Consider the following 16,653-nt stretch of genomic DNA (forward strand, 5'->3'; position numbering starts at 1 on the left):
TAGTTACTATAGTAACCTCTAGACCTGAGGTATGGGGGAGGATGGGGCGGGCATGTCTCTGGCCTCAGATCTTCCTTCAGTTCTCTCCACTGGCCTGGAACTGAAACTAAGAACTCCACCCTCCTGTAAGTGTCCACAGCCGGCAGTGTCCCTGCACTCACCACGCATATGCTGGTTCCTTCTTGCTCTGAGCTGCATTTCCTGAGTGGGTGGGTGGCTGGGTGGCTGGCCTCCCTTATCAGCAGAGGTTCCCTCAGTCTTCCCCTGCTGAGACACCTGCCCACACTATAGTGAAAATTCCTGTGTCTGGGGCCAGAGGCTACCTCCCAATCCATGTAGCCCTATGGCTCCCCACCACTTGTTGTTTCATTGAAACTAGCCTGGAAGTGTTTACCTTTCACAAGGACCAAACCTCAGTCCTGGGATTTTTCTTCTGTTTAAGGAGTGATACGGTTTAAGGGTTCAGGGGTCCTGGAACCCCAAAATCACAACATGCAGGTCCTGACCAAAAGAATTTGACCCAAGCCTTCTTTCAGCCAAAGACAAGGTTTATTAAAGATCCGCCATATTAGCCAGACTCGAGGAATCTAGGAGTCTGCAAGTATTGGCCAGATTCTAAGAATCAGAGTAGTGGTTAGATTTTAGGAATCTGAGTAGTGACTAGATTATAAGAATCTAAGGAATGGCTAGATTATAAGAATCTCAGCATCTTAATTTTGATAAGATGGACCTAATATACAGAAAGCCTGTGGGAGGGATCTAGGAGTGGCCAAGTAGTTTGGGGTGATGGGAGAAGGGGCCTAAGGAGATCTGGATTAGAGTGGCCAGTAAGCTGGGGTGAACAGGACTCCTGGGACCTGGTAAATGGAGCCTAGCTAGGATCAAGGGTAGGAAATGGCTGGGGGCCATAGGGAGGGCTAGGCTAGGTTAAGGGTAACAGAATTGGGAGATTGGGTGTAGCCACAAAGAAAGGCCAGTTGATGGGATTATAGCCTTAGGCAAATGCCAGAGATTTGGCCATGTGGGAAAGTCCAGGGTTTTTCCTTTCTGGAGTCCAGATCCCAACCTCATCAGGGGGACTACTATTCTGCCCCAACTCTTGTTTATTTTTACCATTCTATGTTCACCCAGAGGAGCTGTTTTGTTTTGTTTGTGGGGGACATCTGGACAACTTGGAATTTTCTGACCTACTCTTCCATCTTCCCAGAATACTCTCCTCAGGGTCACTATTTATTTTTTTTGCACCAAATGTGGTGACTTTATTGATGGTACATAATATAGGACTCTAGGCTTCTCCCCACTACAGGGGTGCTTTGGGACAAGGATGTAAATGGGACATGAGATCCCCAGTATAGGAACATAGGTTAGGAATGTAGGCTCCCCAGTGGTGGAACTCCTTTTTTTGGCTGGGGATGAAGGTCTATGGCTTTCCACTTTACTCCTTGGAGACCATGTAGGCCATGAGGTCCACTACACGGTTGCTATAGCCAAACTCATTGTCATACCAGGAAATGAGCTTGACAAAATGGTCGTTGAGGGCAATACCAGCACTAGCATCAAAGGTAGAGGAGTGGGGGTCACTGTTAAAGTCACAGAATACAACCTGGTCCTCTGTGTAGCCCAAGATGCCCTTCAAGGGTCCTTCTGATACTTGCTTCACCACTTTCTTGATATCATCATATTTGGCAGGTTTCTCCAGATGGCAGGTCAGATCCACAACAGATACATTGGGAGTAGGAACACAGAAGGCCATACCTGTGAGCTTCCCATTCAGCTCAGTTATGACCTTGCCTACAGCTTTAGCAGCACCAGTGGAAGCAGGGATGATGTTTTGGGAAGCACCACACCCATCACACCACAGCTTACCAGAAGGGCCATCTACTGTCTTCTGGGTAGCAGTAATGGCATGGACTGTAGTCATGAGTCCTTCCACAATGCCAAAGTTGTCATGAATGACCTTGGCCAGGGGGGCCAAGCAGTTGGTAGTGCAGGAAGCATTACTGACAATCTTAAGGGAATTATCATATTTCTCGTGGTTCACTCCCATCACGAACATTGGGGCATCAGCAGAAGGGGCAGAAATGATGACCCTCTTGGCTCCACCCTTCAAGTGAGCCCCAGCCTTTTCCATGGTGGTAAAGACTCCAGTGGACTCTACAACATACTCTGCTCCAGCATCTCCCCATTTAATATTGGTGAGGTCCTGCTCTTGGAAGATGATGATGGCTTTTCCATTGATCACCAGCTTACCATTCTCAGCCTTGACAGTGCCCTTGAACTTGCCATGGGTGGAATCATATTGAAACATATAAACCATGTAGTTGAGGTCAATGAAGGGGTCATTGATGGCCACGATGTCTACTCCACCTGAGGTGAATGCAGCCCTGGTCACCAGGCGCCCAATAAGGCCAAATCCGTTGACTCCAACCTTCACCATCTTGTTTCAGGGATGCGACTGAAGCAGCAGATCCTGGCACGAGCTTGGGAGAAAAGCCGAAAAACCTCAGGGTGACTTTAAAAAAAGATTAAAGTAAAGTAACTAAAGACATAATAATATGTTTTATAGCAGCAGAGGGAAAAAATATTAGAGACAAATGGAAAATATAAACATAATTCTCATAACTTTAAATGTGAATGTATTAAACAATCCAATAAAATGAAAAAAGTGACAGATGAGGATAAGAAAACAAAACTCTACAGTCTGTTGCTTACAAGAAACATATTTAAAAAGCAAAGACATATAAAAATTAAATGGGATGGATAAAATTTATCATTTATCAAATGAATAAAAAAAAGCAAGAACTGCAGTCATGCTATCTGACAAAGCAAAAACAAACATTCAAAAAATAAATAAGGAGCTCTCCTCCTCCTCTTCCTCACCATCACCACCATCATCTTCCTCCTCGTCCTCCTCCTGCTCCTGCTGCTGCTGCTTCTCCCCCCCCCTTCCCTTGAAGTGGACCATCCTGGTGCCTCTTTTGTGAAGCAGCGGCTGAGGAGACCCCCTGGACTTGCCATGGCCGACAAAAAGCGGAAGGAAGGCACCAAGACTGAAAACAACGACCACATTAATTTGAAGGTGGCAGGGCAAGATGGTTCAGTGGTGCAATTTAAGATTAAGAGGCACACACCACTTAGTAAACTAATGAAAGCCTATTGTGAACGACAGGGTTTGTCAATGAGGCAGATCAGATTCCGATTTGATGGGCAACCAATCAATGAAACAGACACACCTGCACAGTTGGAAATGGAGGATGAAGATACAATTGATGTATTCCAGCAGCAGACAGGAGGCGCTTACTAAAAAGAGAACATGCAACTCCACTCCAGAACTGTGCTCCCAAGGAAAACAATACATTCACAATTAGAAAACCAAGATTTGGTTCATCCACATTCTGACTACTGCAGTATAGTTTTCTCTCTTCTTTGATTCCCTTGCCCCATTCCTTTATTGTACATAAAGTAACTGGTGTATGTGCACAGGCACGATGCATTTTTTTTTTTAACTAAATGGCCGATGGTATGTTATGATCAACATCAAATGGAGATGGGGAGGGGAAAAAACAAACTGGTTCTGTGAAAATATCCCTTTTCTCCATTAGTGGCATGCTCATTCAACTTTTATCTTTATATTCCAGTAAGTTATTTTGCTCTCACTGTTTAACAACAAAAAAAAAAAACACAAAAAATTCTTGCATACCTTGTTTGATTGGATAATTTCAATGTTTTTCTTTTATCATTGTAAAACCAAGGACGATTTTACAACTTTTTTGTACGTAGCTGTTACATGTAGGGCAATCTCTGTCTCTCAGTAGGGATAAATTACTATAAAAAAATTGATCCTAGATAGTTTTCCCTTCAAGTCAAACATCTTGTTGTTTAAATAAACTTCTTGTTTAAAATAAATAAATAAGGATAAACAAGAAAACTACATTATACTGAAAGGAACCATAGACAATAAACCAATATCCATAGTAAACCTATATGTTCCAAATGTCTTGGCATCCAGATTCATAAAGGAAACATCTGAGCTATAATAAGACATAGTAACACAACAGTGACAAAAGACTTCGATGTCTCTTTCAGGTTTGGACAAGTCTAACAGAAAGATAAACAAAAGAGAAAATATGGAACTGAACAAAACATCAGAGAAATTAAAGCCAAAAGACTTATGTCATCTAAATGGAACTGCAAAGGAATATACACATTTCTCAGCACCACATGGAACTTTTACAAAAATTGTTCATGCACTAAAGCATAGAGATAGTGCAAAAATATATATAAAAAGGCAGAAATAGTTAATACGTGCTTTACAGACCATGGTGTAATAAAAATAGTAATTGGTTTAATGATCCACAAAGGACATAAACCCAAATAGAGACTTAACAGTAAAATCCTAAATAATGTCAAAGAACAAATCACAGAAACAATAACTAACTAAAAGAAAATTATAATGATAAAACAACATACCAAGATTTCTGCTAAAGCAGCCCCTGGGAAAAATTGTATACCTACAATTATACATTAACAGAATAGAAAAAAAGATGATTAATGAACTGGATATAAATTTTTAAAAATTAAAAAGCCACTAAATAAACACAAAAGAGGAGATGTTAAAAATTAGAGGGAAAATAAACAAGTCGGAAACAAACACGTAATGGTAAATAAAACCATCACATGCAGAAGCACATATACATTCAGAGTCTTTGCAATATTAGATTCTCTTTCCCTCACCCAGTAGAACAGATCTTGGGCCTGATATATGTTCCATATATCAGAGACATTTGCAAGTATATCTGTGTACTCCACTTGGAAGGAGTGAAGGTATCTAGGCCCTGCTCAGAGGAGATTCTGTATGGACAAAATGCTGGAAAATTACTGGATTTAAACTTAGTTCAAGGTTAAGATTCCTATTTCATCTGGGCTCAGAGACAAGACTTTCTATTTGCAGAGTTTCTGCTCTTTGTACCTGAGCTATATGATCTGTGAAAAGAAAGGAAACTTCCTTTAGCTTTCCCTGAATTTTCCCCATCCCCCAAAGTTCTCTCAAGGAAGACTGGCTTTCTGGCCAGGCTAGGGATTCTTTCCAACATCCATTTCAAAACTCTTCAGAGCTAGGTGTTTCCCACTGTTTTAGAAGGAAGAAGACACATAAACCAGTTGTTTCTAGGAACCTAGATCATTAACTCCTTCAACAAAGGGATCATAGTTACAAGGCTTCTCTAAAGGGCATTCTTTGCTGCTAATCTGTGCACCTGCCGTCATTTACTCTTATGTGTCAGAATTGGGCTTGCAGGACATACATTGGTCTGAGAGGTGTTACATTTTCTCTCATCATGGGACTTTACAGGCTCTCCATGACCAAAAGGTATCTGGGGGCTCGTGTCCATTCAGGCTGATGCCAGAATTGGTTTGTCTAATCTAGTCTATGCAGTTACATATGGACACTAGCAGAGCCCTAGGAGGAGACAGCAAAACCGTGTTAGTCCATAAAGAAAGAGAAGGAAGTCAGGACTGAGTAGAGTTAGATTAGATTGCTACAGCCTGTGATGATGAGCAGGCTGGAGCTAGTTCACCCAGAGAGTGTGTGCCTGATCTCACTGTTCCGAAGTTTCCTCTGTGCAATGGAGTCCACAGTCTAGGGAAATAGCTAGTACCATTATACCATATCTATTGTTCTTGAGTTTATGTAAACTCTTATCAATATAGTTTTATTTAAGGCTTCTATGATCTTTTTGATTAGTGAATTCCATATTTTTATTACCTGTTCCCTAAAACAGGACATGGTAATTCTGGGATTTAATGAGGAAAGTCATACTCTACCTTTCTATCTTTGTGTTTTTATGAATCCCAGTCATATCTTTCTCAGCCTTTGCAAGCCAGAGAAGCTATTACAGTGGCTTTTAGGCTCTTTTCTGGGTTATAGAACTACACAGAGAGAACTTCACAGTTGGAAGGCATCTCAAAGATCATCTTCTCTAACCAATATTCAAATGGGAGTGTACAACATCCCCTACAAGAGTTCCTTAAACTCCTCTTTAAAACATCCTGTGACAGCAAGTCCACCACCTCCCCAGACAGACCAGTCCACCTTTGGATAGCTCTAATTGTTAGGATTTTTTTTCTTTGCATAAGGCTTAAATCTAACTCTTTGCATCTTCTTCCTACTTCTGCTAGTTTTATCCTCTGGGATCAAAGTAATTCTAATCCTTCTTCCACATAACAGCCTCCCAAGTACTTGAAGAGCCCTATCATGCCCCCAACCTAAGTCTACTCTTTTGTGAGCTAAACTTCCCCAACTATTTTAAATGATCCTTATATGGGTGGGAGTTTAGTACTCAGAGCCTGTCATCTTATAAATAAAAATTGGATTATATTTACCCACATTAAATCACATCTGTAACTTTTCTTCTCCCTCATCTGTACTCTCAAGATTTTCACTGAAATCTCTATTCATTGTTTTTTAGACCTCTAAGTTTAGAGCTGGAAGGGACAGTTTGGTCCCATGGAAAGAATGTTGTATTTAAATTCTGCCATTAAATAAGGAAACTGCAAAATGTTAAAAAAAAAAAAAGATATAAGTGAATAACTCCCCCCTCCCCCATTTCCAATCTGTTTCCAAGGCCTGCTGATTTCATCTTTGCAACATCTCTCAAATATGCCTCCTTCTCTCCTCTGACAATGCCACCACCCTGGTGTAGGTCCTTCATCACCTCACACCTGGATTGTTGTAATTCTAGTGTCTTCCCTCTGTTAATTATTTCCTATTTATTTATATAGCTTGTTTTGTGTGTATTTGTTTATATGTTGTCTCCTCCATTATATTGTAACCTTTTTGAGGGTAGAAATTGGCTTCTGCTTTTTTGTTGTTGTTGTTGTATCTCTACTGCTTAGCACAGTGGCTGACATATAATAGGCACTTAATAAATGTTTATTTAAATGAGATAACATTTTTAAAGTACTAGTACCTGGCACATAGTAGATACTATAGAAATGCTTACTCCCTTTCTACCGCCTTCCTTAGTACTCTTTCTTTTTTTAATTTTTTTGGCAATTGGGGTTAAGTGACTTGTTCAGAGTCACACAGCTAGTAAGTGTCAAGTGTTTGGTCTGAGGCCAGATTTGAACTAGATCCTCCTGACTTCAGGGCTGATGCTCTATCCACTGCGCCACCTCGCTGCCCACTTAGTGTTCTCTTTTGAAGGCAAAGATAATCTTCATTACGTCTATTCCTCATTGTAATCCTAGTACCTAGTATACAGCTTTGCTGTATGTCTTTGAAATGTTTGATGGTCTGCTCATATCAGAGCTCCACATTTCTGCCCATCTCCCAGCCATCCTTCCCATCTTTTTTCATGGGTTCTTCTCAGTCTCTAGCCTCACTTTGTCCACTGTGCTCACCATTCCTCCCTCCACTTTGGTTCCCTGCTTCACTCTTCTTTCTTCAGACTTGATCTAGTGGGGTGATAGTGGAAAGAAAGCTGCACTAAAGGCGAGACCTGGGTTTGCATCAATCTCATCTCCAGTATTTACTTTTTGTATGCCCTTGGGGCAAGTCATGTAACCTCTCTGAGCCTCAATTTCTTCATCTATAAAATGGGCATAATAATATTCATAAGGATTGTTGTGAGGAAAATGATGCAAAAATCCGAGTTGTATTATTGATTTTAGCTGACATTTATATCATTCTCTACATACATTAATTATCTCATTTGAGTCTCACAACAGCCCCATCAAAATCACATCTTCTTAGGAGGCAATTGTTTCATTTGGATTATCCTGTTCCTTCCCTATTTCCTTTCTTCTGGAATAAGGTATGAATAACAGTTGAGTTTTATATTTATTGTTTCAGATTGTGAAGACAGAACTGAAAAAAAAATCATCTCTAAAAGAGGACATTTTTGAAGAAATGGAATTATGGCACATGATGTCAGAAAGACTTAAAGAGGATATTTCCCTGGAGCCTGGGTATGAAGAAGCATTTGAATATCAAAGCAGATTTGAGGGAGACCTGGAAAAACTCACAGGGGAAAAATTTAGGAAACCCTTTTCCCAGGAAAGAGAGTTCAGACCAGTGATCCCTAAGAAAGCCTCCACAGAGAAGACAGGCCAGGAAGGAAGTGGTTTCCATAGCAGCTTCAGTCTGAATTCAAACCCTGGTAGACACTTGAGAGTTCCTACAGAAGAGATACCTCATCTTTGTGATGTATGTGGCCAAAGCTTCAAAAAGAATTCAGATTTAATTACCCATCAGAGAATCCATACTGAAGAAAAACCTTATAAGTCTAATGTACATGAAACAATATTCAGGCAGAATTCTACTCTTTTGGGATATCAAAGAATTCACAGTGGACAAAAACCCTTTCTGTGTAAGGAATGTGGGAAAACCTTTAGTCAGAGCTCTAACCTTATTGATCATCAGAGGACACACACTGGAGAAAAACCCTATAAATGTAATGAGTGTGGAAAAGCCTTCAGTTTGAGTTCAAACCTTATTAAGCATCAGAGAATTCATACTGGTGAAAAACCTTATGAATGCAATGAATGTGGGAAAGCCTTCAGTGAAAGTTCTAACCTTATTAAACACCAGAGAATTCACACTGTAGAAAAACCCTATGAATGTAAAGAATGTGGGAAAGCTTTCAGTCAGAGCTCACACCTTATCAGACACCAGAGGATTCATACCGAAGAGCTGCGATATGAGTGTAAAGAATGTTATAAACTCTTCTATGCACGGTCATCTTTTATTCAACATCAAAAAGTTCATACTGGATGGAAGCCCTATGAGTGTAATGAATGTGGGAAAACTTTCAACCAGAACTCTAACCTCATTAAGCACCAGAGAATTCACACTGGTGAGAAACCATATGAATGTAATGAATGTGGGAGGTCTTTTAGTGTCCATTCATCTTTTATTCGACATCTTAAAATTCACACTGGTGAGAAACCCTATGAGTGTAATGAATGTGGAAAAACATTCAACCAAAACTCTAATCTTACTAAACATCAGAGAATTCATACTGGTGAAAAACCCTATGAGTGTAATGAATGTGGGAAAACCTTCAACCAGAATTCTAATCTTACTAAACATCAGAGAACTCACATTGCACAGAAATCATATCATTGTAATGGTTGTGGAAAAGCCTTCAGTATGCATTCATCATTTCTTCAGCACCAGAGAATGCATAATGAAGATCCTAATGAGCAAAATGAATATGAAAAACTCTTTGAGTGTAATGAATGTGGGGAAGCCTTCAGCCAAAGTGGAAACCTTATAAGACATCAGAGATTTCATACTGGTGAGAGGCCCTTTAAGTGTAATGACTGTGGAAAAGCCTTCAGTCTGAGTTCTAATCTTATTAAACACCAAAAAATTCACACTGGAGTAAAACCTTATGAATGTAACGGAATGTGGAAAAACCTTCAGTGAGAGCTCTAATCTCATTAAACATCAGAGAATTCACACTGGGGAAAAACTATGATTATAATTCTCATGGATTGCTCAAAACATTCACCATCATAAAATTCATGCTAGAGAACATGAATATAATGAAATTGGGAAAGCCTTCTAAGCTTTTATTCAACACTTATTGAGCTCTAAAGTAGCCATACTGGAGATAAACTCTGTAGTAAAACTGCCAATTCCAGACCTATTTCTGCTAATTCAGCTCGCAAGGATATTTTGTTGACTTCTTAGTGAGCTCCCCCTGCAATATGTATTCTTCATGTGTGCCTTTTCCCCAAATGAATGAAAAGTGGTTTGGTGCTAGAATCTTTATGAATTTAATAAGATCACAAGATTTAGAGCTGGGAGGGACCCTTAGAAATCACATAGTTTAACCCTTTAATTTTACAGAAGTGATGACTGAGGGATAGAGAAATTTATAGCCTGCCTAGGGCCCTACAGGAGGAAAATAGTGAAGCCAGGATTCAAACCTATGTCCTATGACTCCAAATTTCAATTTTTAAAATAACTTTCAAAAAAGAATTTTTTTTTATAATTGACTATTATACTACACCACATCTTTATTATAAAAAAGTATAAAGAACAAGTGTGACTAAAACAAGGAACCTTAGTACCTTTTAAACACTGAATTTCAAGATATCTTAATATGATTTTCCAAAGTTATATTTTAAAATACAATAATAACTGACAGTTTTATAAATCTTTAAGGTTTGTAAAATGTTTTGCATGCAATATCTCATTTGACTCAGACAACAACCCAGTGAGGTATAGATTAGGTATTATTATTTTACAGTAGGAAACAGGCTCAGAAAGGATGTGGCTTATCCACAGTCACACAGCTAGTATATGTCAGGTAGGATTCAAAACCAAATCTTCTTGACTCCAAGTCCACTACTACACCACACTGACTTCTTCACGTTAATTCTTAACATTCCTGTTTCTTTATTCTTTTTTCTTTTTTCTTATATCTTCTCTGATGAAGAGATTTATTTTCATTTACTATGATAAAACAACTTTTTCCTCCACATTTTGTTTTCAAAATGTTTTGCTTTGTTGGAAGACTCATATTTCCCTTGGCTGTTGGAAATATCAGGTATTGAGACATGTAGCTTCTTTTAAGTCATAGAGTCGATGAGATTACAGAGTAATCTAGGGGGGAAAAGAAGTGAGAAGATAACACTTTCTCATTGGAGAACAAGGGACATGAAGTAGTTCCAAAAATGATACCTTAAGCTCAAGTCAGGGTGGTTCTGAAAAAGCAGGGATAAGGGCTTTGATATCAAGTTGGATTGACTCCAAATCCATTGTTCTTTCATTGCATTACCTGGGTCCCTGAAGACTTGGATTCAAGACCCAGCTCTGCTACTACCTAGTGTACTTGGAGATATGTGTATGAGAGGAAGGGTAGGATTTTGTATTCCCTTTCTCCCAGCTAATTGATGTAAAGTAAGGGGGCAAACAGCAGAGCTGAGGAGGTTTTCGTCTAGCAGTATAAAAAATTCATTGTTATCCCTTCGTGGAAAAAGGTCTGAATTGGAAGTTGAGTTTGGCATTGACAAACCTTAGTGATACTCTTTGAACAGTTCAGGAATTCAAGGCAGGGATCATCTTTATAGAGTCTGACCCCCGTACTTCTTCCAAAGGGCAGAAAGGAAGAGGAGTTTCTCTTTTCGGCATCCCACCACCACTACCACCATTGGCCATGGTGTCTTGTAGTGGAGCTACTTGCCCAGCCCAGTAGGAAACACCACATCAATCAGGAAGCAGAGTTCAGAGAGTTCAACATCCAAGGATGTAGACTCTTAATACCTCATTACCTCTGTTATCCGCCCTTTTCTGTGCTCACATCAACTGACTGAGAGGGAGGGCAGGGAGACAGGCTCCCATCCCCTCACATACCTCACTAGCTACATGAACATAAACACTTCCCTGAGCTTGTTTCCTTATTTGTAAAATAGGGATGACAATATTTTGCCAACCTTGCAGAGTTGCTGTGAATCACTCATCCTTAAAGCGCTATACCAACGTGAAATACTATGATTACTAGTAGTGTTACTAACAAATGACATATAAGATATTCAAAGCATTATGTAAACCCTGAAGTGCTATATACATGTTCTTAGTGGGATTGAAGCACTGGAGTTTGTACCAACCCAAGAAGATTATGTTAGAGTTTGAAGAAAGGTTTAAAATTAGTGTATGGGTTCATATATCTTGGGCATTTCTTTTCCACAGTTACCCTAAAAGAATATATACATATGTATATATATATATTTATATATTAATGTATATTAATATTTGTATATATATTCATGTTGATGTGAATATATGTGTGTATATAGATATATATATATAGATATATATATATATTCACACTGATTATAATTCTCACTGATTACTCAAACCTTATACATGATTGTAAAATTCATATATACACACTGGCTAGTGGTATTTAACTATTTTAACAAAAATGTATATTTTCCTATTAAAAGAAAAAACCTAACAATCTATATATTGTCAGCTCTCTGGTTTGTGTCTTCCCTCTTGGGCTGTCCAACTTTGTTATATAGCTCCCCCCCCGGTGACAGTATACCCTAATTATAGTTGCAGTTTCCAGTGCTACAACTATTAAGTGACTTCACACTGTGTCTGCATTGTTACGCCTCTGCCCTGTAAGCTTCATTTGGCTCAGGCTCTGATAGCTTCTATTTCAGTCCACAAGTACAATTTATTCTCCTTTTCTCTCCTCTCTCAAGGGGTGGTAACCTTTTTTTGTGTCATGGACCCCTTCTTAGAATGTTTTTAAATGCATAACATAAAATGCATACCATCACAAAGGAAACCAATTATATTGAAATACCAAAATAATTTTAAAAGCAAGTTCACAGATCCCCCTGCATCAAAGGAAAAAGTGTCAGAAAGAAAGGATATAGTTTTCCTGAATCTATAATCTGTAGTTTCCCACTCTAAAATGTTTACTTCTGCAAGAGAGGAGATAGTCTAGTAATTCTAGCTCTACCAGTAGCTAGGCTAGCTGTGTAACATGAGGCAATTCACTTCTTTCTAGACTTCAGGTTCCTCAGCTATGAAATTAGGGAGTTGGGCTCTGTGATCACTAAGTTCCTGTATAGTTCTATGATCTTGTGAAAGATACAAAGCAGCAGTGTACCTACCACCACAGCTTGTCCTTCAGTCAGAAATAGGAATTTTTAAATGTTTACCTCACACCACACCTACCACCTGCTATCTTTGCACATCACCCACCTTCTGTGTATGTGTTTTACCTTTCATTCAGAACCCCCCAGATATTTTCTGCATTTGGTAGCTATCTTAAATGGAGTTTGTCTATCTTTTCCTCCTAACTTTTGGCAGCAATATTCAAAAAAAATTTGTGGATGTGTTGTGTATCATGCTATTGTCTCTTTTTCCTGCTGAATGTCTCATTTTTTATACTATAAGGTTTACTATGTAAATCAACACGTCATCTGCTAATTGGGATATTGCCTCTTCCATACCCGTGCTTAGTGCCTTAATTGTTGTAGCTAGTGTTTCTTGTACTATGAAATAATAGAGGGTATTCTTGGGTTGGTTTTTTTTTTTTGTGAGGCAGTTGTGGTTAAGTGACTTGCCCCGAGTCACACAGCTTATAAGTGTTATGTGTATGAGACTCGATTTGAACTCAGGTCCTCCTCCTGACTCCAAGGCCAGTGCTCTATCCATTGCCCCATCTAGTTGCCCCAGGCATTCTTGTTTTACTCTTAATAATTGAGCAAGCTCCTAATGTTTTACCATTACAAATAATGATAGTTCTTGGTTTCACGTGTTTTGTTTTATGAAGGAAATAGCATTCTAATGCTATGCTTTTTTTTGGCATATTTAATATATTTTATAGTTTGTTGAAACTTTTACTGAGTGTACAATTTTATTAATGATTAATTACGCTGTTTTCCTAAAATCTTGAATGACCTTTGTATCCCTGGTATAAATCAACTTTGGTCATATTGAAAATAAAATCTTTAAATTATTTGCATTGATATTGACATACTGATCTATAGTTTTGCCTGCCTTGCCTCATACCTCACTGGTTTGGGTATTATGACCATATTTTTCTGATAAAATGAGTTTGGTGGAATGCCGTCTTTATTTGGGGGGAATAATGTATGTAGCATATAGATGAATTGCTCTTTAAATGCTTTATAGAATTTATGGCTTGCTCAATTATTCTGAGATTGGAGTAGTTAGGATTCATTTCCTCTTTTGTTAACTTAGATATTTTATATTTTTGTAGCTATAAGTTCCTAGGGGAAAGGCTTACCCCTAGGGAAGTTGTGCATTCACTTCCCCTGCTTTCAGTCACTTTCAGTCATTCAAATCTGGTCTCATGTACTTGCTAGCTGTGTGATTCTGGGCAAGTCATTTAACCCTGCTTGCTTCAGCTCCTCATCTGTAAAATGAACAAGGAAATGGCAAACCACTCAAGTATCTTTGATAAGAAAACCCCAAAATGAGGTTACAAAGAGTTGGACATGACTGAAACGATTCAACAACAAATGTGGCAGGCACTGTGCTAAGCACTTTTACAAATATTATCTCATGGCAAATTAGTTGCCTAAGTCTCACTAATTTTACCTCCACATTTCTTGCATACATTCCTTTTTCTCCACCCACAGAAGTCATTGTCCTAGTTCAGTCCTTCATCACCCCCATTAGATTGTAAGCTCCTTAAAGGCAGGGACTGTCTTTTGCCTCTCTTTGTATCTCCAGTGCTTAGCATTGTGCCTGGCAAATACTAAGTACATAATATTTATTGACCTCTGCTGGACTATTAGAAGTTTCCTAATTGGTATCTCTACTTCCAGTGCCAACTTCACATAGCTACTAAAGTGATATTTCTTATTTATTTATTTACTTACTTTTAGTTTTCAATAGTCACTTCCATAAGATTTTGAGTTCCAAATTTTCTCCCCATCTCTTCCCTCCCCTTACCCTAGGACATTGTGCACTTAGGTAAAGGTTCTACATATATATGCATATTAAACCTATTTTCACATTAGTCACGTTGTAAAGGAGAATAAGAACCAATGGGAGAAACCATAAGAAGAAACAAAGGAAAAAAAGAGAGAGTGCAAATAACATACTTTGATCTGCATTTAGACTCCATAGTTCTTTTTCTGGATATGAATAGCATTTTCCATCAAGAGTCTTTTGGAGTTGTCTTGGATCCTTGCATTGCTAAGAAGAGATGTCTATCAAAGTTAGTCATCACACAATGTGGCTGTTACTATGTACGATGTTCTGGTTCCGTTCACTTCACTCAGCATCAGTTCACATAAGTCTTTCTAGGTTTTTCTGAAGTCTGCCTATTCATCATTTCTTATAGCACAACAGTATTCCTTACATTCATATATCACAACTTGTTCAGCCATTCCCCAACTGATGGGCATCCCTTCAATTTCTAATTCTTTGCAACCACAAAAAGAGCTGCTAGATGAGTCCTTTTCCCATTTGTATGATCTCTTTAGGATACAGACCTAGAAGTGGTACTGTTGGGTCAAAGGGTCCAAAGTGATATTTCTTATAAACAATTCAAAGTATGTGTGGTTTATATGAATTCATGCAAAATGCAATAAGGAGAAATCAATGACTACAATGATGTAAATGGAAGGAACAAAACAACTGAATCTGAATGCCATGGAATTATAACAACCAGGCTTGGTATCAAAAGATGAAAATATGGCAAAGAACTGGAAATTGAGGGGATGCCTATCAATTGGGGAATGACTAAACAAGTTGTGGTATATGAAAGTAATGGAATACTATTATGCTATAAGAAATGATGAGCAGGCAGACTTCAGAAAAACCTGGAAAGACTTATATGAACTGATGCTGAGTGAAGTGAGCAGAACCAGAACATTGTACACAGTAACAGCCACATTGTGTGACGACTGAATTTAACAGACTTAGCTCCTCTCAGCAATGCAAGGATCTAAGACAACTCCAAAAGACTCATGATGGAAAATGCTACCCACATCCAGAGAAAGAACTATGGAGTCTGAATGCAGATGGAAGCATATTATTTGCTCTCCTTTTCTTTTACTGTTTTGTTTCTTCTTTCTCATGGTCCCTCCCATTAGTTCTAATTCTTCTTTACAACATGACTAATGTGAAAATATGCTTAATATGAATGTGTAAGTAGAGCCTATATCAGATTACACACCATCTTGGAGAGTGGTAAGGAGAGGGAGGGGAAGAAAATTTAAAACTCAAAATCTTAGGGAAGTGAATGTTGAAAACTAAAAATAAATAAGTTAATAAAAAAAAAAGCTAAAAAAAAAGATGAAAATACATCTTCCTCCCATCTTTGCATGGGGATGGGAGACTTGTGGATGTGGAACAGAGTGTAATAGTGTGAGGAAGGTGAATTGTAGTGTGTGTAAAGTGGATTTTTTGTTATTCTTTCTTAGAGTTTTCTTCCCAGGATCCATAGCCATAACAATCTCTACTTTCCAGGTGTTAGATATGAGTTCTCATGATGATGGTTCAAAACATTTTCTGCTGCGCAGTTGCAGTAGATTTAGGGATGAAGATGTAAATTTGCGAGGCTATTTTGCTGGCAATATGCCTTGTCTGTTGCCCTATAAAGCAAGTGGGCACTGATCAGTGACTGGGGACTCACATAGGGGTGAATGTGCAGGCTGAATGCTGTGCATGCCTTGATTGGCCCCCATCATCGCTTGGGAAGGGAAATCTGTGTGTTTGCCTCAACTGGCATTGAGGCTTGAGGGAATTTAGGGGAGTGCACAAATTGTTCTGATCTAGATTGACCCCATCAAGACAAGGGGTAGCTGCCCCTCCTTCACTCCAACCCCTGCGAGAAGGGTTGTCAGGGAATACTGTAGGAGATGGAGCTCCCATTATCAGCAAACTCCCTTTGAGAATACTAGACTAGAATAAAGTAAGCTTATTTAACCCCTTATTATGACTCCATTCCTGTCCTCCTGTCTGACCAGATCAAAAGCAAACCTGCTAGTGAGAGAAGTGCTAGAAGCCCTCCTGTCTCCTTCCTAAGAAATGGCGTAGTCAGTGTGTTTACTTGTCCAACAGATAGCATACTTAACTCCTATGTTGGCTAGTTTTACTGACCATATTAAAAAATAAAGTTCTCCACCATTAGACTGTAAACCTCT

General features: G+C 38.8%; 1 protein-coding gene and 2 pseudogenes across 1 annotated transcript in view; 2 read left to right on the forward strand and 1 right to left on the reverse strand.

Annotated features, from left to right (window-relative positions):
• LOC110214268 (uncharacterized) overlaps nt 1-9,653 on the forward strand; it is a 71,519-nt gene extending 61,866 nt beyond the window's left edge. The window contains 1 exon segment of the mRNA XM_078153882.1: nt 8,348-9,653. Within this exon segment, the coding sequence (XP_078010008.1) occupies nt 8,348-9,430 (1,083 nt within the window). The 3' untranslated portion in view covers nt 9,431-9,653.
• Nucleotides 1,367-2,495, reverse strand: LOC110214113 (glyceraldehyde-3-phosphate dehydrogenase pseudogene; annotated as a pseudogene).
• On the forward strand, nt 3,002-3,480 carry LOC110214116 (small ubiquitin-related modifier 2 pseudogene; annotated as a pseudogene).
• Nucleotides 9,654-16,653: the final 7,000 nt, after the last annotated feature.

Source organism: Phascolarctos cinereus, unplaced genomic scaffold (assembly GCF_003287225.1).
Source record: "Phascolarctos cinereus isolate Bilbo 61053 unplaced genomic scaffold, phaCin_HiC Scaffold_4;HRSCAF=312, whole genome shotgun sequence".
Lineage (NCBI taxonomy): Eukaryota > Metazoa > Chordata > Mammalia > Diprotodontia > Phascolarctidae > Phascolarctos > Phascolarctos cinereus.